General features: G+C 60.8%; 1 protein-coding gene across 1 annotated transcript in view; it reads left to right on the top strand.

Annotated features, from left to right (window-relative positions):
• LOC103902155 (dedicator of cytokinesis protein 2) overlaps window positions 1-22,571 on the top strand; it is an 89,322-nt gene that overhangs the window by 36,661 nt on the left and 30,090 nt on the right. Inside the window, exons 24-27 of the mRNA XM_019473089.1 lie at window positions 1,267-1,337; window positions 1,962-2,068; window positions 4,027-4,163; window positions 7,482-7,571. Of these exons, the coding sequence (XP_019328634.1) occupies window positions 1,267-1,337; window positions 1,962-2,068; window positions 4,027-4,163; window positions 7,482-7,571 (405 nt within the window). The remainder of the gene's footprint in view (window positions 1-1,266; window positions 1,338-1,961; window positions 2,069-4,026; window positions 4,164-7,481; window positions 7,572-22,571) is intronic.

Here is a 22,571-nt window from a genome sequence, read left to right as displayed (position 1 = left end):
GGCGACTGCCACTGCTGGAGCCGGCTCTGGGCCAGCAGGACCTCTGGGATGGAGTTTTTAATCACATCTGGAGATCTTCACAGAACCATCCCGGCTTGGGCCAAGGGTCCTCCCTGCCTGTTACTGCCCTGACGTGGGCAGCAGCCGCCCAGCAAGGCGTCAGAGCCAAGCAGAGGTTTCGGTCCCACTGCAGGGTGCTCCCGGGGCAAACCCCTCCAGGGACTCGCCCAGCCTGTGCCCGTAATCTCCATATTCGCTGTGCTCTGAGGGATGTGTCCAAGGTGAACTTGTCCAGGCACTTTTTAAAACTAGGTGAATTTGCAATAGGCACCAATCTCTCAAACTCCTGCTGAAACTCAGAGGGAGACGACAGACTCGATGCCGAAACCGCTGAGTAAAAATTCCTGGAGCTGAATCGTGTAGCGGTTGGCCCCGTGTGGGTCTGCAGGCATTGAACCTCCTGAAACTGATGTTGAAGTGCAGAAGTGTGTAGAGACCACCTCTGGCTGCACCTGGAGGCTGGAGGGTCCCCAGCACCACTTTCAGCACAATTTGAAGCCCAGGGAAGCCTGAAGGACCAGCTATCCTGGCAAAGCTAGAGATAAGCAGAACTCAGCAAGTTGTTTATGCTACTTAGTCACATCATAAACATAACAAAGTCGATTTTAATGCAGAACAGTTTGTGGTCTGTGTGTTTGCTGTTCCAAAAAACAAATAGCCATGTGTCCCCCACCCTTGCAGCCTTCCAGCAAGAGCGTGGAGCCGGGCTGGGTGCAGGGCAGCCCTGCTCCTCCAGCAGCCTCAGCTGCGGCAGCAGTGACTGCCAGCAGCCGTGAGCGGTGCTGGAGGGTTTTACAAGCAACACAAGCCAGGGCCTACATACCTCATAGTCATGTTGTAGGAGTTTATGTGGTTTCAAAGTAAAAGCTGGAGGCAGTTATTCTTATTGACAGTGGTAGAGGTATGTGACCGTAGCAGTTCTGGGTGCTTTGCTGGACACTGGTAGCTTGGCAAAAGGAAGCTGCTCCCGTCTGGACATGCCTTCCCCAGGGATGTCGAGGGCGATGGGCTGGCTGAGCGCAGCGCTGCTTTAACAAAAGGGGGAGCTGAACGAGGATGGTGCTTGCTCAGCACCCACAACCTGGGGGGGAAGCAGGAGGAGCCAGGGGTCACCTCCCTGCCCGTGTGGCATCTGTCCATCTGTCCTGCCCCGTGGGCACATGGCAAAGCAGGGCCAGTGCAGGCAGCTCTCTCATCTCTTTGCAGGGAGCAGCCCTGAAGTACCTGCCTTCCATCCTTGAGGACGTGTTTGGGATCTTCGACTCCTCTGCGCTGGGGTAGGGTCCCTGTCGCCCCCATCATCCCCAGTCCTGCTCTGCAGCGTGCTTGGTGCCTGCCACAGCCACCTCTGCCCCTGCTCCCATCCCACAGTGACGCCCCCCCATACCGGAGCTGCCAGCAGGGACGCAGGCTGACGCTGTCAAGCCGAGGGCCAGGGCAGGCAAAGGGGTCTGGGTGTCCTGATGCCTGGGAATTGCCTTCCTAGTGCAAAACCAGGAGAGGGTTTTGCTCAATTTTAGCAGTAGCCTGTGCTTCTGGCAGGGGCTGAGCCTGGAAACCCTCAGTCCCAGCCGGGTCCGTTTCAGGAATTCAGGCAGGGTTTTTACGCCGGGTGTCTCTGTGTGGCCGTCTGTGGTGGGCACGGGCTGCCTTGCAGCTTTGTGCAGTGGGACCATCCTGCCCTGCACCTACCCACACAGCTCTGCCCCCATCGAGCGGCTTCCCCCTGCCCAGCAGCCCTGTCCTGACCGAAATACAGGGGCAATCGGTACCCGACCCCCACTGCTGCATTTGTCTTCTGCAGAAGGAAAGGGGCTGCAGGTGCTCGGGACTGCAAAACAAGCGGGGTTCTTGCAAGCCCCATATTTAACACTCGTTAAATCCTCTCGCCTGGACGGCAGGGCCTTGCTGCGGGACTTCATTGGGAACCTGCCGCCCCAGCGCCTGCTGAAGCAGAAGCTGCAGTCCCTGACCGACATCGTCAACAGCAAGATCTTCCAGTCCTACGGTGAGAAGGGGCACCGAGGGGTCCTGGTGGCACTGCCCACTGCCCTCCCACTCCCTCTCTGGGAGGGCCAGGGCATCAGATGGGGACAAGTCCCTGCCACAGGGACTCCTCCTCTGCCCCTAAGACAGCACCCGTGCCCGGGGCGGCTCTGCAGACGGAGGCATTTCCCTCTAGCTTGTGCTGGAACCATGCGTTGCCCAGCCCCTCACCAGGGTGCAGCTGATCCTGTTGGAGTGAACCTCTCTTGCGCTCTGAAATGCTGCCAGGCTGCAGAGGGAAACACGTTTTAGCTGAAGCAATATGCAGTCATTGGACTGCATGGCAATGGTTTAGGAGTGGTGTTTGGGGAGGGTGTGTTGGGGGCTTGCTGTCAGACTGGAAGGACATACTGAGTAGGATTCCCCAGGTCTGCCCTGACTCTGATGCTGGTTGGTATTCTTAGGAGTAATCTAGATGATGGAAAAAAGAAAAGACTTGGTAAATTTTGCCCTGCAAGGCAGAAGTGACTGGAGGCACACTGGAGGACAGACTCAGGATTTGAAATAATCTCAACAAGTTGGAGAAAAAGTTTTGAAAGCTATGTTTAAGTTAAAAACAATCATGTGAAAGCAATCACTGAGCAAGCAGAGGATGGAGCCCAGAGCATCAGCAGGGCTGCAGGAGGGGTTTGGGGCCAGGGGAGCAGCGGGGCTCAGCGATGCAGCCCTCACGGGAAGAGTATCCCTTGGACATGGGAGCGCCCTGTACCCTACTCGGCGTCCGTGAGGCCTTGGCTGGCCTTACTTCCAAGTGTGGTTTTGGGTGGCACAAGAAACTTGTGGCTAAACTGGAGAAAGTCCAGAAGAAAGCAGTGAGAGCAGCAGAGCTTAGAAGACAGGGTGAGGAAGAAATGACTGAGGGGCTTGGGCAGGAAAGGGCACGGGGGAGACACGATGAGCTTCCAAATATCACAAGGCATCTTCAAAGAGAAGGGGACTGGGCTGCCCCGGGGAGCTGGGCCAGGGGCCCTGGGCTTCAGCCGCAACAGGGAGGCTCAGGGGAGCAGGGCAGCAGCTCAGCCGCAGGCAGCAGGAACCGTTTTGTGTCTCTGCCCGTGGAGACTTTGAGAGCTGGCAACATGAACTTGTCTAACTCAGCCATTGAGTGCGGGTGGCAGGTCACCTCCTGTCGCCTGCTCCAGCTCTGCTCTGAGCCACCACGATCCTGCGAGCGCCCCCGCATCCCTCCCTGCATTGTTCCCTGCATCCTACCCTGGGTCCTTCCCCGCATCCCTCCCCACGCCTGCCCTGGGAGGCGGTACGACACCGCTCCTCCACACCCCGCAATGGTAGTCAGTCTTGCCAGCAAGAAAACAAGAGAAACGTTTTCCCTGACTTTCCTTCCCCTTGCCCCCACTTTACTGGTGCCATTGTAGTGATAAGCAGCAACGTGGAGCTGTCAGTGCAGCGTGGTGTCACAAATACCAGCCCTGGGCAGAGGAACAGAATAATGCGTAATAGGAAGAGCACAGGTTTTTCATATATTCAGCACTAGAAACTCTAGTTTATCTAGATGGTGTCCAGTTTAAAAAATTTCCATCTATTTAGTTAAATCGTAAGCACCTTTAATAGAGCAGAGAAGCAGAACAAAGTCCGTTGGTGGAAGCCGAAGCAAGAGAGGTTCAGATGAGGCTTTTCTATTTTAGTTTAGTTTATTTTAGCGGAGAGGGTAAGTAGCTGTGCAACAGGGTGCAATGAATTCTTTGTGTTGGAGCCTTCCCACCAGGATTTAGTGTTTTTCTAAAAACCTGCTCCATCCAAGGAGGAAGTTGACAGCTCTGTGTGTGTGAGTCGCAGCCCAGACCAGGCGTCATGCTGGTCCTGTCCGTTCTGTTGGTCCCTTTCCTGCCCGGTCCTCTCCCACACCGGGGCGGTGCTGGCACGCCCGCCAGCCCCGTGCCTCCCTGTCTGCCCCAACAGAGTGCCGGGAGCTGCTGCTGCAGATGGCTGTGCCCATCCTGCGAGAGCTGATCGAGAAGGGGGAGGAGGAAGATGCCTGCATTGAGCTGCTCAGCAACATCCTGGAGGTGTTGTACAAGGCCCAGAAGGTAAATCCCGTCTTCTCTGCTGCCTCCTTTTCCCTCTCCAGTAATCACCTTGGAAATGACCTGACTAAACCCGTTTGAGTAGGGCTAAGCACAAATTACTGGCCACGATATGGTTGGGACTGATTGTGGTCCATCCAAAGTCAAAGGGGGCTGTTGGCACCCACCATCCCAGTGAGAACCTGCCTAAGCTGGGAGTAAAAACCTTTTGATTTCCACCTCAGCTGGTCTCTGGCGAGTTCCTGTCATTCCTCATAAGTGGGGAAGAGGCCTCCAAGCCAAGGGACAGCACCGACTGGAGGGCAAGGGGGTGCATCCCCAGCCATGCCTCTCGCTGTCCCTGCTCTGCAGGCCCAGGAGAAGGGCAAGGGCAGGGGAGAAGGCAGCTGGTCAGCGATTGCCTGCTGGCCCCTGGGCAGCATTGCACTTCAAAATTAGCAGTGATGGCCCTAAACGTGAGCCAGAGCCCTGCGGCACGGGGGTCCAGCCCAGCACCCCGCAGCAGAGAGCTGACCGTCCCTGGGGCGGCGGGGAGCCCCACATACCCCCTTCCCCCTGCACTGCCTGTAGGAGCCTGCCTGCTGGTGTGGGGTACCAAAGCAAGAGACCACAGTAACAACCAGTCCAGCTGCAACTCAGGGCTGAGCAGGCTGGGCATCCAGCTAGGCATGGTCCTGCTACGGGTGCCTGACTTGTCCTGGGCTGGCCTCTGGTGGGACGGGGCTGTCCTTGCTGGGCATCAGCCCAACTTCTCAGGGCACTGTTGTTGCAGAGAGCGGAGGAGCTGCAAGCGCAGCATGGCACAGGCGAGGGATGGCACAAGGACCGTGGGGACACCGAGCTGGTGAGTGCCACTCTGGTGGGCTTCGGCACTCAGCAGATGGTGAGAAGGAGCCAGGCACCCCTATGCATTTGGGAAGGGCTTGTCTGCATCTCACTACAGTGACAAACTCTGTACAGTCACCTGGAGTCAACGCGCAGAGCTGGGCTGCTGGCAGGGATGCTGCAGTGATGGGGTCAGGCCTGGGAGGTGCCCTGCAGGGCTGGAAGGCCGGGGATCTGTGTGGCTCTAGGCTTGCTGTGAGCCCCTAGTGCCCTGTGTCCCATGCAGTGATGGGGTCAGGCCTGGGAGGTGCTCTGCAGGGCTGGAAGGCCGGGGCTCTGTGTGGCTCTAGGCTTGCTGTGAGCCTCTAGTGCCCCGTGTCCCGCTCTGGAGTGGGGGGTGTCTGTGCCCAGACCGTCGCCCTGGCCCCCTGCGGCCTCGGTGCTTTGTTGTGCACTGGCGGATTGGCTTGGGCCGTTCCGGCTCCTCGCTTGGGTGAGGAGCAAGCGAGGTCTCATGGCTCTCGGGTGGCACTGGAGCTGCGGGGTGGCCCAGCAGTGTTCCCAGCATGGCAGGTGAGGCATGTGCGAGGCATGCTAGCACTCCAGAGCTGGCTTGCGCTGGGCCACCGCCCCGCAGCATGCTGGTGGCCCCGTTCGGCCCCACTGGACTCGCTCCCCAGGCGCTGGAAGGATAAAGCGTGGGCTTGCAACACTGGAAGCAGCGTACAAAAGACAGAGCACAAGCGGTGACTGCCAACAGCCCCAGCAGTGTGACCTGCGGTCATGGCTCTCCTTGTAGGCTCCTGCCCTGGCATCATGGGTGCTTGGGCTGAACACATTGAAGTCACAGGTGTGAGCACAGCCTTCACACAACTGTGCTGGCAGCTCCCTCCGTGGGTCACCCTTCTCCTCCTCCGTTTCCTGCGGCACAGAAACACGGCACGCTGTGTGGTGTGGGATGCTGGGTCACATCGCTGTGGTGCCGGGCTGATGTACCTGGCGGGGCCAGGCGTGTCCATACCTCGGTAGCCATCCCCCTTTCCCCGTGTTGCCTGAGTGCTGCCCTCCGTCCCCTTGCCTTTCTGCAACTAGCATCGGGCCATGTCCCTGGGCCACCAGTGAGCCCATCACCGTCTCTCCCTGCAAGCCCCAGTCAACCCACAGCAGGGCCAAGTGGCTGGAAGTCGCATGGCAGCTGCTGGTGGTGGCTGTTCCTGCAATGTTTTGGGAAAGTGCAGGGACCTGTGCTCTGGCTCTGCAGGATGCTTCCTCTGTTTCTGTCCTTTCTAGGCTGGTCTGTGCTTTGAGGTCCCTTTCTGGGACCCCTTGGGAAGTCCAGATGTCACACCTACAGCACAGCGACCGGCGCTGTGGAAGCTGAATTAGACATGTGCCACCATGTCCTGGGTGGGCGAGGTGGCTGTGTGAGTGTGGCTTTTTAATTCCCGTGGCGCTGGGAAGCCCAGGCAACAGAAGACAAAGCTTGGAAATTGTGGTTGAAATGTCTTGTTTTGGCCTTAACTTTTAAACCTAAAATAGCCTTTAAGGAGAGGATAGTCAGGATGCTCATGGGTGAGGATACTTCTCTTGTTTCAACCCCATGTGAACTGAAACCCACCTTTGTCTGCAGTACTGACTGCTCTGGGGGACAGCTCTGGCTAGCGCAGATGCAGCCGTCCCCAGCCGTCCCCAGCTGGGTGGCCAGCTTTGCCAGGGAGGCGTGCGAGGCCGAGCTGTGCAGACACCCCAAGCCCTATGTTTACACCGGAGCGCATCGCCTTGTTCCAGCTGCAGCTCCAGCTGGTCACCCTGATGCTGCCAGCCCCCTGCATGGTGATTAAACGAGCCGTACTTGCTGTGCTGGAGTGGACAAGACTTTTATTTCAGTATTTCATATAAATCATGAATCTTTAGAGTCAGCTCGTGAATTCCCGTCTCCCAAGGTGCCACGAGCCTGTCCCTTCTGGCAGCGTGCTCCCGTCTGGCCACCACCAAGGACCAGAGCTGTCTGGTCCCATGGCTGAGGATCCTGGGCGCAGGACTCGTCTGGTGGCCACGGTCCCCCACAGCTGGAGCTGCAGAGGTGTTGGGGCTCATCTGATGGCCACTGTCTTCCGCGGCTGGAGCAGAGCTGCTTCCTCCCCACTCCACAGGGCACTGTGGGGTGCTGAGGAAACTTGTGCCCTCAGTCCCATCTCCTGCTCCCTCTGCCAAGAATAACTGCAAACGCTTTGCAACTTCCTTGCCTGCTTTTTTTGGTGAGCCACAGTAATTGTGGCGGTGCCACGGGGCCAATCGCGTGTGGCCCAGGAGGCAGCATGCCCCCAACCTGTCAGCACTGGCTGCCTGTGGGGACTGGGGACCGCATGCTGGCTCTGTGCCGCGGCGGCGATTCCTGTCAGCTGTGGTGATGGTGCTGTCACCTGTGCCCTCCCTCCCGGCACCACGGCAGGCAGCACCAGGTGCTCAGGCATGGCCATGACACCTCTTGCCTTGCAGGTGAAGGTGAAGAAGCACATCCAGCTGATCCTGGAGCAGCTGCTGCACACCGTCAATCGGAGGGTGATCATCCTGGACCGGGAGAACACCCTGCGGGTGAGTACCACCACCACCACCTTGTGCTGCGCCAGGCGTCGGGGCTGCGCCGCTTCCCATGGCTGCTTTTGGGCAACGTGGGAGATGCAAAAGGCATCACTGATTTAGGGGTCTGGGACCGGGTGGCCAACGCTGCTCCTCAGCTGGCACTGCAGCCTGGTACCCAGCTGGCTGGGGCTGGATGTGCAGGTATTAAACACAGCAGGATGCACGAGAAAGCCCAAAAGGGAGGGGGAGACATGCTGGGAGCAGGTCTGGAGCAGAGGGTGCGTTGGGAGGAGCAGGCAGGGTGTTTGTGATGCAGGAAGCCCATTTTGGAAGCAGATGAGAGGTTTGGGCTGTATTCTCCAGAAAACAAGCGACTGGATGCGGTGAACCGTCACAATTTTACATGCCAAGAACAAGTGGGAGGAATGTGCTGGGACACCCACCTCTCGTGGGAGGAGTAGGCAGGTCAGAGCACTGCTCAGCTAAAGCTTCATGCAGAGCAGCTGCACCAGGTGCAATGATCTAACCACGAAGGAGACGGAAACAGAGCTGTGGCCAGCATGGGTTCATGGGCACTCTGATATGGACATGGCGGCAGACCCAGTGTGCTTGGCTGGGCAGTGAGGCGTGGGCCTGACAGTGGGTCATGAGGGTGGGCAAGGAGCTGGGTCCGACTGTGTTTCGGGAGCCCGGAGCGAGCAGCGGGGCTGTGCAGCAGTGGAGAAGCGCCGTGCTGTGGGGAAGCGCCATGCTGTGCCGTGCTGTGTTGCGTTGCGTGCCATGCCCAGGGAGGTGTGGGCATCCGGAGTGGCAGCTTGGCCCTTTGCTTGAGCCTTCCTGGGATAAGTCTGCAGGTTTGCTATCCTGTTCTTTGTTCTCGTTAATAAAAACCTAACTAAACTGAGGCAATAAAGCTGGCGGGCAGGACAGGAGCTTTATCCTCACTGGCCCCGCCCATGCTCTCCGGCGGATGAGGCTGCCCTGGTCTGCAAGTGTCCCGGGTGGTGGGATTGCTCCCACTGATGCACTGAGGCACCGGCGTTGCTGCTCCCTGCCTGCCTGGTGACCCCTTCTTGTACCCCCAAGGGACAGGGGAGGCACAAGGTCTCCCCTCTGGCTCCTGGCTCAGCCTGCCTTCCCCTGCCCGCTCGGCCGGCACAGCCCTGGTGGTGCAGCCCCGTGGTGACGTTTCCCGACAGCGGCTCTGCCGTCCTGGGGTGGCTTTACTGGCTGAGCCAATGGTGGGTGCAGTCCCTGACACATGCCTGGGCACAAGTGGCCTCGTGGCCAGGCAGTGCTGCTTTGCCAGACGTGCCCACAGCTCTGCTGCCGAAAGCTGCACCGCTGGGGCCGTGCTGGGCAGGCACAGTGGGCTCTCAGCGTTGGAGTATGATTCAGGCAGGAGATGTGACTCAGGCAGGAGATGCGGCTCAGGCAGGAGATGCATACAGGGTTGCATTTGGTATTGTCTTGCTTTTAGCCTTTGTTCCCAGGCTGCGTGATTCAGCACCAGAGGAAGCAACAGCAAAAAGAGCTGTTGGGCGCACTCTGCCAGGCTGTGACAGAGGCAAGGAGGGACGCTGGGTACTGAAGTGTGGCTCCATATACAGTGTGGGAGAAGGGGAGCAATCCTTTGCCTGCGCCTGACTCCCACCACTTGCTCCCCTTCCCATGCGCTAGCCCTGCCGGGCTCCAGAAACGCCGTCTGGCAGCTTTCCCTGTGTCGTTCATGATTTCCATGCTGCTGCTGCAGCCCCTGCTTTCACCCCAGTGTCCAAGGCCCCTCAGCCCAGGCTGCTCCAGCAGCTGTGGCTGCTAGGAAGGCTTGGGGGGACCAGAGACACGCGTGCCTATGCTGGCAGTGGCCTCCATCCATCCTGTTGCTGCTGGGCAAGAAGGGAGGAGCGCCCCAGATTCACTCTCCCAGGAACTCGGGTGCTGAGAGGCCTCCAACCTCCCCGCCTTGACAGCTTGGCCCCGTCCCACGGGTATTGCGAGCGCCCTGCAGGGAAGGGATGAACTGCCGCAGGAGGCTGTGGCTGAGGCTCGGGCAGCTACTGGTGAGCGGGGCTGGCAGTGGGTGCTGCAGCATTGCACATGGCCCGAGCAGTCAGGGTCCCTCGGCACCACGGGGTCCCCTCGGCACTGCCGGCCCCTCTCAGCACTGCCAGGCTGCAGCCCTGCAAGCACCAGGCAGGTCCCCGGCACAAGAGTAGAGGGCAGATGAGTAGAGGGCACAAGAGTAGACGAGTAAATGAGGCACTTAGGGACATGGTTTAGTGGGTGGTGGTGTTGGGTCGACGGTTGGACTCGATGATCTTAGAGGTCTTTTCCAACCTCAATGATTCTATGATTCTATGATTCTAAGAGATGGGGCTTAATGCCATGTCAGCTCCTGCACGTGTGAGTCTCCTGCTTTGGGTTACTGTGGTGTGTTGCTGGCTGGAGAGGCCGTGGCCAGACCTTCCTGCCCTCTGCCCCCCCTCGCCAGACCTCTGGTTGCAACAGCCGCTTGCTGTGGCCCGGGGTGCCAGGCGCTTCCCGGAGGAGGCTGGACGATGTCCTCCTCTCCGAGGCCGGTGGCCCTGCTGGAGGAGCTGTGACTACTCCTGCTGCCAGTGGATGCTGAGGTGGGAGTCGTGGTACTGCATGTGGGCATTGTCGTCCGGTCCTGGGCTCTGGGGAGCACTTGCCCCACGGCTCCATGGTGGTGGAGAGTGGCCGGGGCATGGCGCATGCCGGTGGGCTTTGGGGAGTGTGGGGAGCACTTACTGCGCTGCACTCAGCATACACTCATCTCCCACTGCTGCTGCAGGCTGCTTTGATCTTGGACCCTCATTAAACTAACACTGAATTTGTCCTCTTGTGGGCAGCCTTGCAGAGGCTGGAATATTTGAGCTGCTAATTCCTTTCTCCCTGTAATTAGCCAGCGCATCCTGCAGCCAGGAAGGCCCTGCCAGCCGGCTGTAAAGGGGAAGAGGGAATTTCTAGCCCCTGCAGCCCCAAGCAGCCCCTACTACTGTGGCAGCCCCAGGTACAGGCAGGCTGTGCAGGGGTCAGGCCCCAGCCCTCACACAGGGGAGCTCGCTAGAAGGAGAGCAATGTCCCCCGGGACCCCCCCCGCAGCCCACCCTCCCACCCGGGAGGTCTTGGGGACAGGTCTCCTCTCTCCCGGCCAGGGTCCCAGAGAGACCATTTTCCACTGTCTCTGACCAGGGGTGCAGGAGAGATCCTCGGCACTCCTGATTAACCTGCAGGCAGCAGCTGGGGGGACGGGCGAGCAGCCCGTGCTGTGAGGTGCAGGGATGGGCGCTGATTTCAGCCAGGGCAGGCTGGGAGCACCGGGGCTGCAGGCGGCCCTCAGGGAGCCCTGAGGCAGAGGAGGGCCCAAGGCTGCTCTCGCCGAGGGGCTGTGGACACCTGGGGCTGGGCAAGCACTGCAGCCCATGCAGGGGAACGGCCACCGGCCCCCTCCTCATCCTCATCCAGAACAGAAGTGCACAGGTGGGAGAGGATGTAACAAAAATAGTGTCTCCGTAGAATTTATTGAATTCTCATTACATACAGCCATTGATCCCCTCACCTTATTTACACAGGGGCTTCGACAGATTAAAGTGAACGGTTAAAAATATAAAAGCTGGTGCTACCCAAACCCTACCATCAGAGGGAGGGAAAGGAGGAAGGAGATGTGGGCAGGGGGTCAGTGCTGGGATGGTGCCCCTGCGCTCCTGGCCCGCCAGGCACTGCTGGCTCACAGGAACCAGAAGCATTTGCGCCTGGATTTCTTTGCGTCCAGCTTCGCAGGCAGCTTCGTCACCGGCGATGGCTCTTGCCTGGGCAGCAGGACGGCCCCCGCCGCTGCCGCAGGGGAGCTCGGCATCATGTCACCCTCAATATGGCTCAGCACCCGCTGGAAGCGGCCCTCCTGCTGCCGGAAATCGTGCTCCACGCTGTGGGCGAGCAGGGTGAAGGGGACGGCGTTAGAGGGCATCGCCAGCTGCGGCCCCCCACCCACCACAGCTCCGCGCTCCGGCACCCGCCTCCACCCCTGCACCCTGCCACAAGACACCCGGGGAGCTCAGCCCCCTGCACATTCCCAGGGAGCTCAGCCCCCCGCATGTCCCCAGGGCATGTCCCCAGGGACCTCAGCCCCGCTGCGCTCCCGAGGCCGCTGCACGGGGATGGCATGCGTGGCAGGGGACCAGCCTGGCTTCAGCGGCTGTTGTCCTGCAGCTGGAGGGGATGACTGAGCCCACGGGAAGGGCAGGGGCCTCACGCGGGAGCAGCTGCTGGCTGGGAGCCTGCGGTGCAGAGTGGCCATTCAAGCATTTCTCTGGCAGCTTTCTCTAGGGCTCTCGGCATTTCCCGGTGGGCAGACTTCCTGGGGTCTCTGTGCGCCCCTGTGAGGGGATGTCCTGCTGGCATGCCCTTCAAACAGCTCCTGCCTACCATGCTCACCCTCAGAGACTGTAAGTGGTGGGGGGTGGGGGCCAGATCCGTCCCAAACAGCTGTCCTGCCTGCGGCAGCACGGTCTGCAGCTGGGCATATGGCACCGCACGGCTAAACTTGATGTGCTGGAGCATCCAGGGGCCTCTCCTTCTGGAGGGACAGACTGACAAACAGCCCCTGACCTGGTGGCAGGGGGTATTTTGGCATGTGTCACCCTCAGCTGCCCCCCTGCACCTTCTTTCTTATCCAGTCTCAAAGCCTGGTGCTGCCTCTGCTTTTCTCTTGAGCTTGACTGTGCTTTTTCCTCTGTTTCACCCACTTGCCCTAAACAAGGACAAACACGCCAAGTCCCTCCCGGGGAGCTGATCTGCTGCAAGGGGCCTCCCTAAGTGCCAGGGACTTGTTCCCGGCACACTGTGCTGGTGGCACTCAGGTGGCACTCAGGCACCAGGCAATTGGGGTTTCCTGCAGCAGAGGAGTCGTCCCTGACTTGGAAGTGCAGCAGCTCCTCTGCCCTGATCAGGCCAGCAGCGGCAATGCCCGTTAGTGCCCCACGGGGGCTGGTGGCGCTGCTGCAGGGGCTGGCCGTCCTCGGCAAGGCCGCCGTGCTCCCAGCACGGAGGGGAGGGCAGAGCAGGGCTCCGGACAGGCTGGGCAGGACTCACTGCAGGACTGCGATGTGCTCCCCTGAGCAGGGTGTAGTTTCTGGTGGTGCTGCTCCGTCCCCCCGGGGCTGCAGGGTCCCTCCCAGCTCAGACTAACATATGGCCGAGACTTTGCCTGTGACCTGCCCGGGGCGGGGAGCCGGCCAACCACCCTAGCTGGGGACTGGTGCTGATGCAGGGGGGCGAGCCCAGGGTCAGTGGGACCCCGGTTAGCACTGAGCCCCCCGGAGATGGGCTGCCTGTCCATGGAGCCAGGGTGTCTCGTCCTGCCGCTGCTGCCACCAGCACTGCGCTTGGACCCGATGGGCTGAGGGCATCAGGAGATGGCACAAGATGCAAGGGCTGTGCTGCTGCCTGTCACACCACTGGTGATGCAAGGAATTAGGGCGCCCTGGGTCTGGGTAGGTAAGGGGGGCTGTGCCCCCCACCACAGCCCTCAGGTTTCCTGCAAGTGCCGGAGCCCTCCGGTGTCCCTGCAGCACCCTGCAGCGCGCAGGCTGGCTGCTGGCGGCCACGTGCCGTGATGCTTCCTCACACGGAAAGTGCTCTGATCTCCTCACACCAGCCACATCCCATCGGATCAGCGAGGTGCTGCGGTGTGTGCCCGGGACCATGCATGTGGTGCGGCCACCCCACACACGGGGAGTGCCCCGTGAGCCCCATGCTAACACCTCCCGTCACCTCCTGTCACCTCTCCCTGTGAGGACACTGATTGTTCCCAGCTATTTCTAGCAGAAAGGGCAAGCCACAGCAGACAGCCCCTTAGCAGGGGGGCAGCGTGGGGAGGGAGCCTGACTTCCCTGCACAGATGCCAAGGAAGGGCTTGGGGCCACTATAGGGGTGCACAGCTGGTGCATTCGTGCATGGCCCTGGGATAGGAGGCAGGCAGGCAGGTCTGCTCCCCCCCTGCAGGCAATCCCCAAGGGCCAGTGCCAGGAGCACTGCCCTGGCTCCTGGCACGCAGTGCACTCCGCACTCGGCGCTGCTCCCACTCCCCCTGCCCCATGTCCCGTGTCCCACCGGAGCCTCTTCTCATCACGCGGACAGCAGCGAAGCCCAGAGGGAGTCCCCAGCAGGAGCCTGGCAATTACAGGGAGCCACCTCCCCGAGATGTGACATCTCTCCCCACCACAGTGCCGCGTGGAGACAGGCTCGTCAGACCCAATTAGCAGTGAAGTCCCCCACAAGCTACAGCAGGGGAGTTCGTGGTGTAAATAAGCAGAGAACAAGAGAGAGATATGCAGCACTGCTGCGGTGGCACGGGCATGCAGAGCAGCCGGCGCAGGGGGTGCGAGGATGCCAGTGCACAGCGGGGGCCAGTGCTGGGGCACCCCCAGCCCGGAGGAGAGTGCATCCGTCCCACGCACAGGCACTCACAAAAGCACAGCAGGGCAGTGGCTAAACCGCCCCATGCACACATCACGGAGCGCTGCTCGGTGCCAGCTCTGCGCGCCGCATCCTGCACTTCCGAGTGCTAGCAGAGTAAGCCTAATTAATAGCAAAATGAGAACATGCCTGGCCAGCCACCTGCACATGCACAGAGGGAGACAGCAGGCTGCACGGCCAGAGGGGCAAACAGACACCCACGGATGCCTGGATCGGCAGAAGGCTCAGGCGAAACTGCAACTCCCCGATTCCCACAGGGCTGGCAGGGAGAGGGCCCCAGCCATGTCACTGCCTGCACCGGGAGGGCAAGAGACGCCTCTCCCCAAGACCTAACGGGCTCTGAGGAGAGAGGGCAGTGGAGGAAAGTGCTTCCATGCCCTAACCCAGTGCTGACACCAGGGAAACAGAGCTGAGGCCCTGCGGTCCTGGACCCTGGTGAGGGGCAGGAACCCCCTGCGCAACTGGCAGCCCATCTGCAGCATCTGTGTGAAGCTGGCACAGGGACAACGAGATGCAGCCTGGATTCAGAGCGAGCAAGTGAGCAAGCCCACCCACCAGCCACTAATGAGGCTTTCCCCGATAGATTGCTTTTACAGAAGATAAATGCTCTGCCATCGAACTGGAGCAGCTCTCCTTTCAGCTGCAGCCAGTCAGCTATCCTTCATGAAAATCACCCCATCTACTCCTGGGAGCAGGAGCTGCTCTCTGCAGAGGTAAAGGGATCAGATTCAGGCCAAGTAACACCAGGACCTTGCTCTGGCCTTTCGACATGTAGTAGGAGCTGGCTGCAGAGCAGTGAGGTGCCTGCACCTGTGCCGGGAGCCCCAGCAGCACGCTGGGGGAAGAGCTGGCACCGGTGTGCCAGAACATCTCCTTGGCTGGCCCGGTGAGCCGAGCCCTGCTCTGAGGACAGCGAGCATCCGTGCCGTGCTAGCACCCGTGCCCCTCCAAATCTGCCGCTGAGGGGTCCTGGCATGCCAACTGCCAGCCATGTCCAGGCGTGGTTTCAGCATCCTGCCTGGCACGGGGCCGGCAGGGCAGATGCGTGACCATGCCCCAGCATGGTGTACCCTGCCAGGGGAGATGCTGCCTTTAGGGCCATGAAGAGAGCTGCGAGGAGAGAGGGGAGGCTGCAAGCTCATGGCCGGAGTGTGCTGCTGGTGGGGAGCAGCCTGTGAGCCCCATCTGAGGACTCCTTGGGGAGGACAGAAATAGTCCAGGGATGGGCAGCTGTGCCGCCCTGCCCTCAGCATAGCCCAGGCTCAGGCTCTGGCCCAAATTTCATCTCTGTCCCTGCTGCCCCTGTCCTGCCTGCCGTGGCCCAGCTGCCCGGGCCAGGGCTGCGTCCAGCCGCTCTGCTTGGCCTTAGCTGCAGCAGAGCCTGGGGAACGGCAGTCCTCTGGGTCTGGCCGAGGCACGGGAATGTGTCCCCAGCTCTGCCATGTCCCTAGCTCTGCTGCAGCTCTGCCCAGGCCTGCCCAGGTTACCCTGTGCTGGCCAAAGCGCTGATGAGCACACCTCTGTGTCCCTGGGGGTGCATGGTTGCCTGCTGGGCCCGAGGCCATGAGATGGGGCTGTGTTTTGCACCGAACTGTCTTTTGGCATGACAGGCGCTGCTGTCTTCTCTCTGGTCCCATGGGAGCCTCCCGGTAGGCGCAGGGGCCTTGGCAATGGCCTTTCTGTTTGTGCTACCCCGCGACACCCACGAGCTGTCCATATGTGGTGCCCTGGGAGCAGGGGCGGCTGACAGCCCTCTGCATCCCCAGCTGCTGCAGGGCCATAGACAGGCCGGGCCCCTTGAGGCATGAATGAGCAGGATGAGGCGCAAGGACACAGCGCTGCACATATGGCATGGGGACAGCCGCTCCCTGTGTGCCCCATCACCTTTTCCCTTGAGCTTCCTGCAATGGCTTCTGCCAGTGACTTGGCACAGGGGGTCTTAGCTAGTCCTGTACAGGTGGGTTTGTGTCTGTCCTAAGGCGCTGGAGGCATTTCTGCGACAAACAGAGAGCTCCTCCACTAGGAGGGACAGGAGAGGAAAAGCTGCAACTGTGTTAGCGCTACGTCCCCCCAGGGACAGCTCAGACCTGGACAGGGTGAGACCCTGCAGCCCTTCACAGCTCGGGGTGCCCTGAGCATCCACCCTGCCACGGGGACAGGAGATGGAGCGCAGGCGGGCAGGTCCCTTCCATTCCCCAGCACAGTCCCCAGGAGTGAAGACTCGCAACTTCTCCGCACCTCTGCCTTGTAGCCAAATTAGGAGTTTGAGGGGTGGAGGAGAGCAGGGGCCCTGCTGGGAACATGCAGGGTGCCAGAGCTGGCTCTTACCTGTAGATGATGCAGGCACAGTCCCGGCAGGTCCCGCAGTTGGCGATGTCTTGCCCTGTCCGGTATGAGTGTCGCCTGCGACAGAGCAGAAGTGCTGTGAGCCTGGAGACCCGGCCTTGGTCTGCCTGTGCCTCCCCAGCCGCACCCAGGCCCCTCATCTGCATCTCGAGTTCATACTCCAGCAGCCAGGAGCCGGGACCCAGCTGGAATCCCATCCTCTCCTCCCTGGGATCCAGCTCCTGTCCTCCCTGGCATCACAGCTCCTGTCCTCCTTGGGTCCCAGCTCCTGTCCTCCCTGCAATCCAGCTCCTCTCCTCCCTGGATCCCAGCGCCTGTCCTCCCGAGAGATGCTGTTTGATGCCAGGCCAAGTGCGGTGCCTCGCAGCTCTGCAGGTTTCTCAGATGGTTACAAACCAGAGACAGGCACAGAAGCAGCCCCGAATACTTCGCACCTCCTTTCATCTCCATCCCAGAGCTGTACCTCATGCCCGCAGCCACCCCAGGCCACCATGCATCTCCCCACACATGGTGCCACAGAGGGAGTGAGACCGTGGGCAGTGTGAGGTCTGTGTGGGGGCACTCGTGGCAAACAGCAGTGCCCTGACAGACGGGCAGAGGGAGATGCTCCAGACTAATCACCAGCCTATGCCAAACTCAGGATTTAACTCTTTTTGATGCTTTCGCACCAGAGAAGCATCCTCCTCCAGGGAGGGTGCATGGGACTCAAATTAAGCTGACAAGCCTCAAAGCTCAGCTCAACCCCAAAGCAGTCCTCCTCCCCAATCTCTACAGAAGGTACCTGCACCCCAAATGTTTCTGCTGCTGGTGCTAAACACCAGCCCCAATGCATCCCCAGGCCAGCTGCATGCTGCACAGGGAGCACACACTGTCCTGCCCTGCTGAGTGAATGCTGGCTGCCTGCCCTGCGGCCCAGAGCTCCCCAGGGTGCCTACTCCCCAGGACCAGGTCTGTGCTCTGGTCCCCCCATGCAGACTAAGTGTCCCTGGCATCCCAGCTGCCTGCCAGTGGCACGCCCCAGCTCCTGCCGCCCTGCAAGTGTGGGGTGTCCACTGGCCGCAGCATCCTGGTGTCCCAGAGGCCAGGCAGCCGCGGGGTGCCGGGGACCAGCAGTGAACCGCTTGCCCAGCCGCAGCGCCAGCCTGATGCTCCCCTGAGCTCGGCAGCTTCCACACGCCACTGCTGGCCCTGGCTTCAGCTGCCGGCAGGAGAGCCACCACCTCCCTGGGGAAATGGTCCATCGATATCTCTCCTTGCTTAGCAGCCTGCAGCTTCTCTGAACAGAGCTTGTGTGCTTTTGGCTTTGCAGCCCTCCCGAGGCCCCGGGGTGCCGGGGCTGTGCCACGGCTGTGCCAGGGAGCTGCTGTTGGACCCCTGGTGCCTCAGCACTGCCGGCAGGTGCTCCCCGGTAGTGCCCCAACTCCGGTTGCTCTCAAAGCTGTAAGAAAAGGGCCCTATGAAATGCTTTTGGTCACCCTTGCGGACTCTGTCTCCACATCTCCATTGCCCCTCTTAGGCAGTGCAGGCTGCGGCTTTTGGGGGACAGCTGAGAAAACACCCCCATGTCCCACATAGCAGTCACATTTTCCTGTTTAAATCTTCCTCCTATTACTTGACCTTGATCATGACTGTTCTCAGCCCTCGGAAACTAGGTCTTTTAATGCACCAAATTATATATTACAATTGGGATTATACTCTTAGCACATAAATTAGATCATGATACCTTTTTGAACCTTTTTATATATATACTATTATTATATTTATTATTATTATATTATATATTATTATAGATATTATATATATTTTATATATATATATATAAAAAGGTACATATATGTGCGTGGGGGGGTATCTAATGTTGTATAAACTGTGCCTCTCTACCAGGATGAGATCTAATCCTGAGATAGGTGTCTGGTGTAGGATGTTGCTGGAGGTAGACATCTGGACCCTGCGAGGACATGTTACACCATGAGTGGATTGGGGCTGGTGGCACTGCTCTGGTGCACGGCAGGCACCTTGGAGCCACTGCGTGAGGCCATGCTGTTCCTCAGCATCAGGACACTAGGATAATTTTTTATGTGATTTCCCATCCCATTCCTTATGTCTCTGGCCATCTTGTTTGCTCATTTGACTGCAACAGCATACAGAGCTGAGATCTTAATTAAGCTGCCCAGAGTGAGGCTAAATCAGCTTCCCAAGCAGACAAACTCAATTCTGACCGCAGGAGCAAACCTGCCCTCTCAACAGGCACCGCTCTGCACATGCCCTCGCCGTACCCTGCAGGGACAAGGCTTGGCATGGCCATGGCACGGCCGCGGGTCTACGGGCGCCCCAGAGGGCAGCACTGCAGGCGGGGGGTCACTCCCTGGCCTTTCTCCTCTGAGCAGCCACACAGCCCCTGGGGGCAGCAGACCCTCGTGCAACCCTGGCAGGCGAGGGGCAGAGCAGGCTGTGCCGGGAGCTGCACAGTGAGGGACAAGCTGTGCTGGGGCTGCACGGCGAGGGGCAGAGCAGGCTGTGCCAAGGGCTGCATGGCAAAGGGCAGAGTGGGCTGTGCAGGAGGCTGCACGCTGACACCCGGCAGCAGCGATCGTGGGAGGAACGAATCCCAGCCCTGGCCCTGGCCTGAGCCCCCAGCACTGCTCTCATGTCCCTGTCCACGGAAGCAGGAGCAGCACTGCTGTGCTCAGCCACAAGAAGCACTTTTTCAGCGCTTTGCTCTGAAAAGCCAGGAGAGCACAGGCAGGGTGCTGGACTCCCTGGGGAGCCAAGGTGTGCTGAGCTGCTGGTGCTGCTCCTCTTTTGGGGTGAACAGGGGCAAGCCCTGGACCACGCTCTCCTCCCCTCCAGTGCGGTCACCTGTGCTGTGCCAGGGCAGGAGCGGCCAGGGCACGCACGAAGCCGACCAGGGCAGGCAGCTCCCACGCAGCCAGGGGGAACGGGTGCTCAGAGCACAGGGAAGGGCCCGTGGGATCCAGCACCCCAGGGCTGCCGGCAGCTCCCGGCTGGGATGGGCACACACGGGCTGCACCCGCAGCCGGGCAGCCTGCACCAGGAAGGGAGCATGGTGCTGCACACCTGCCTAAACACCTGCGTGGGCTTGCATGCTCTTGCTAACACCTCTGTGAGATCCACACCACCTCTATTGCCCCTAATTGGAAGGAGGTGCTTAGCAGTCATTTGTTTTTGATAAAACAATTAAACACGTGCGCAGGCACCAGGGCCAGGACTACAGGTGCTGCCCATCTGGCAGGTCCAGATCTCCTCCCGTGTGCCACCCTGCCTCCCCAAAACCACATGCCAAGTCAGACATACCAATACCACTGCAGCACAGTTTGACACCGAACTCGATGTCCCTGGCAGGCTGGGCCCCTCTCCACCTGTGAGGCCAAACTAACGAGCTGCCAAACTGATGAGCTCTCCTGTCCCAGTGCCCCAGGCTGTGCCCACGCAACTGAAGCACAGCATGGCTGTACCTGAAATGCCGTCCATAAGTGGTGTGGGGGATGCTCCACAGCACCACGGTCCCCAGCACCCCAGGGCCACCTCGCAGACAGATAGGTCATTGAGGGCAGGATGGACCAAGCCGTGCCGCTCAGCATGGAGCCTCACAGGCTGTCCCTCCAGCCCAGGCACTCCCAGCGTGGGCACCCAGACAAAGCTGCTGTCTCCCTGACGGCCGACCCAAGGGAATCGTAGCAGGAGCTTAATGGGAATATCCTGAGCTGCGGCCGCTGCTCGGTACCGCAAAGGCTGCGTGCACGTTTCTCTTCACGGCTTCTCTCCCTGCGAGGAGCACAGGGCACGAGCTGCACCAGCACTAGAGATTGGGAGCACGTTTTCACCCTGAGGGTGGTCAAACACTGGAACAGGGGCCCAAGAGGTGGGGGATCTCCATCCCCCTGGACACTAAACCGCAGCTCGGCAAGGTCCCGAGCAGCCTGTCCTGGCTGCACCCACCTTTGGTGGGCATTGGACCAGAGACCTCCAGCGGCCCCTTCCCACCAGCACTGCTTCGGGAGGTGGCACGAGGGCAGCTTTGCCTGCTCTTCAGTTACAGCCAACATGGGCTTCGTTAGATGTAATGACTGGATCGTTGCACTGCCCTGGTGGGAACTGGCTGTCTCAGGGCTTGGGGAATATACCCCAGAGGGTTTTACAGGAGGGTGCCAGGACCAGCAAGGGGTGAGCAGCTCCTCGCATCTCTGGGGAGGTTGGTGGCCCTTGTGTGAGATGAGTTTGGAGGGTCTCAGCCCTGGGCCATCACAGACTAACTGCAAACACCTTGCTCTGTTTGGCAAATCTACCTGGTAGGCCAAGGAAAATTGGCCCAGGGGATGCCCTGCCCCACCGCCCATGGAGCAGGTCCTGTGGAGGGCAGGGCAGGACAGGGGTGCATGGGCACCTCCCTGGGGTGCAGACACGTCCGTCACTGGGGCACCTGCCGCCGAATTTGCGCCTTAGGTAACTTGAGAGATGGGACTGAAAGCAGGCATCAGAAATAGGGAGGCTGTCTTTGGGGCATGGCAGGGACGTTGTGCCCGGGGCATCCGCCATGGCTGGGCTGAGCCTGCAGTCGGGATGCGACATCCCAGGTCTCCGGTCCCAGTGACCAATGGGCACATCAGCTGCGCCAGAGCTGGGTAGGGGGCCTAGCTCCCCTCATCCCCCTGGCCTGCAGCCCCCTGCACCCTTTCCCTGGGCATGGGGAGGGCACCACGGACACATGCAGAACAAGCCGGGGCGGGCAAGACATCGCACCAAGATGCAGCGTTGCATGTGCGTGGATGGCAGCTCTGAGTTTCTCAGGGGCAAACACGTCCAGGAGGTGCTAGCACCCAAATCTCTGGCAGGGTTCCCCCATCCTCCATTCACAGCCCTGCCAGGGACATCGGCCCCCCCCGGCCCCCGCCCCCGCCTGCTCACCCATCCCGCTGGGCTTCCTTCTTCTCCAGGTCCTGGATGACGTCCAGCAGCACCCGGATGGTTTGTTGGCTGGTCTCCAGCACCCCTTCCAGGGACTGCAGCTGGGACTGCAGGTCCCCCTTCTCCCTAGGCCCCCCGAGGCCCTCTCCCTGAGATGTCCGGGCGTCTTCATCCCCCGCTGGTGGTCCCATCGGCCCCTTGGCTGCCACCACCAGCTGCAGAAGGTCCTGGATGTGGCGCAGTGTCTCCGACTGCTCGGCAGTGAGGCAGGGCTGCCCATGCCGGGGGACCTCCAGTGCCCCCCCAACTGGCTGTGTCCCCACACCGGGGCCCTGTGGGGCTGGGGACAGCAGCTCCCCAGGCCCCTCCAGTCCTGCCTGGCTGTGCCCAGGCTCAGCGGCATGTAGCCGGCTGCAGATGCTGCGGGGGTCCGGATGGCCAAGCACAGCTGGTGTCTTCTGCGGTGCGGCGGCAGCAGAGCTGTGCCAGCCCGGCGCTGGTGGGTTGGGGGCTGGCGAGGTGCAGCAGGGCCCCCCCCAGGGCATGCCGCAGAGCTGGTGCTGGGGTGGCGGGGGGTCCCACGGAGGGTTGCCCTGAGCTGGCTGTCGGAGGCCATGGGTGTCCATGGCGAGGCCGGTCTGCTGGCGGTGCGGCGGGGGCTGGGGCACTGGGTGTCCGCGGGGCAGGCTCCACTCCGAGTCACTCCGGCCAAGCCCCCGCAGCTCGGCAGGCAGCCGGGGCTGACTGCAGGGCACGGATGCTGGGCGTGGGGGGGCCCCACGGCCGCCCCCGGAGTTCCTGTGGAGCCGGGTGCAGGCAGGGGGTGGCGGGCAGGGCTCAGGGGCGCAGTTCTGCACTGGGGAGGTGCAGCGGGCAGCAGGGCATTCGGCTGTGCCTGGATAAGGGGGACAGGGATCCCTGGGCGGTGGCGGTGGCACGCGGCACACCACGGCGTGCTGGGTGAGGGCTGCGGCATGATCATGCACGGGGAGGCTGCTGGGCACCTGCAGGGGCACAGCCCGGCTGGCGCCAGTAGGCACGGCCCCCCCTGGGCACCAGGTGCTCCCCGCAGTGGCAGGCAGCACCGTGTCCCCGGCCACATCGCAGACGCTCTTGCTGCGGGGCTGGGAGGTTGTGAAGGGCTTCTGGAGGCTGGGGGAGGTCTGGATGGCAGTGCTCATGCACACCTTCCTGGGCATGGGCAGCGTCAGCGAGCCCGGCTGGGCCTGGGGCCAGCTC

The sequence above is a fragment of the Aptenodytes forsteri genome, unplaced genomic scaffold (assembly GCF_000699145.1).
Source record: "Aptenodytes forsteri isolate BGI_AS27 unplaced genomic scaffold, ASM69914v1 Scaffold678, whole genome shotgun sequence".
Lineage (NCBI taxonomy): Eukaryota > Metazoa > Chordata > Aves > Sphenisciformes > Spheniscidae > Aptenodytes > Aptenodytes forsteri.
Note: the sequence above shows the minus strand (reverse complement) of the source record. Positions and strands in the feature narration are given on the sequence as shown.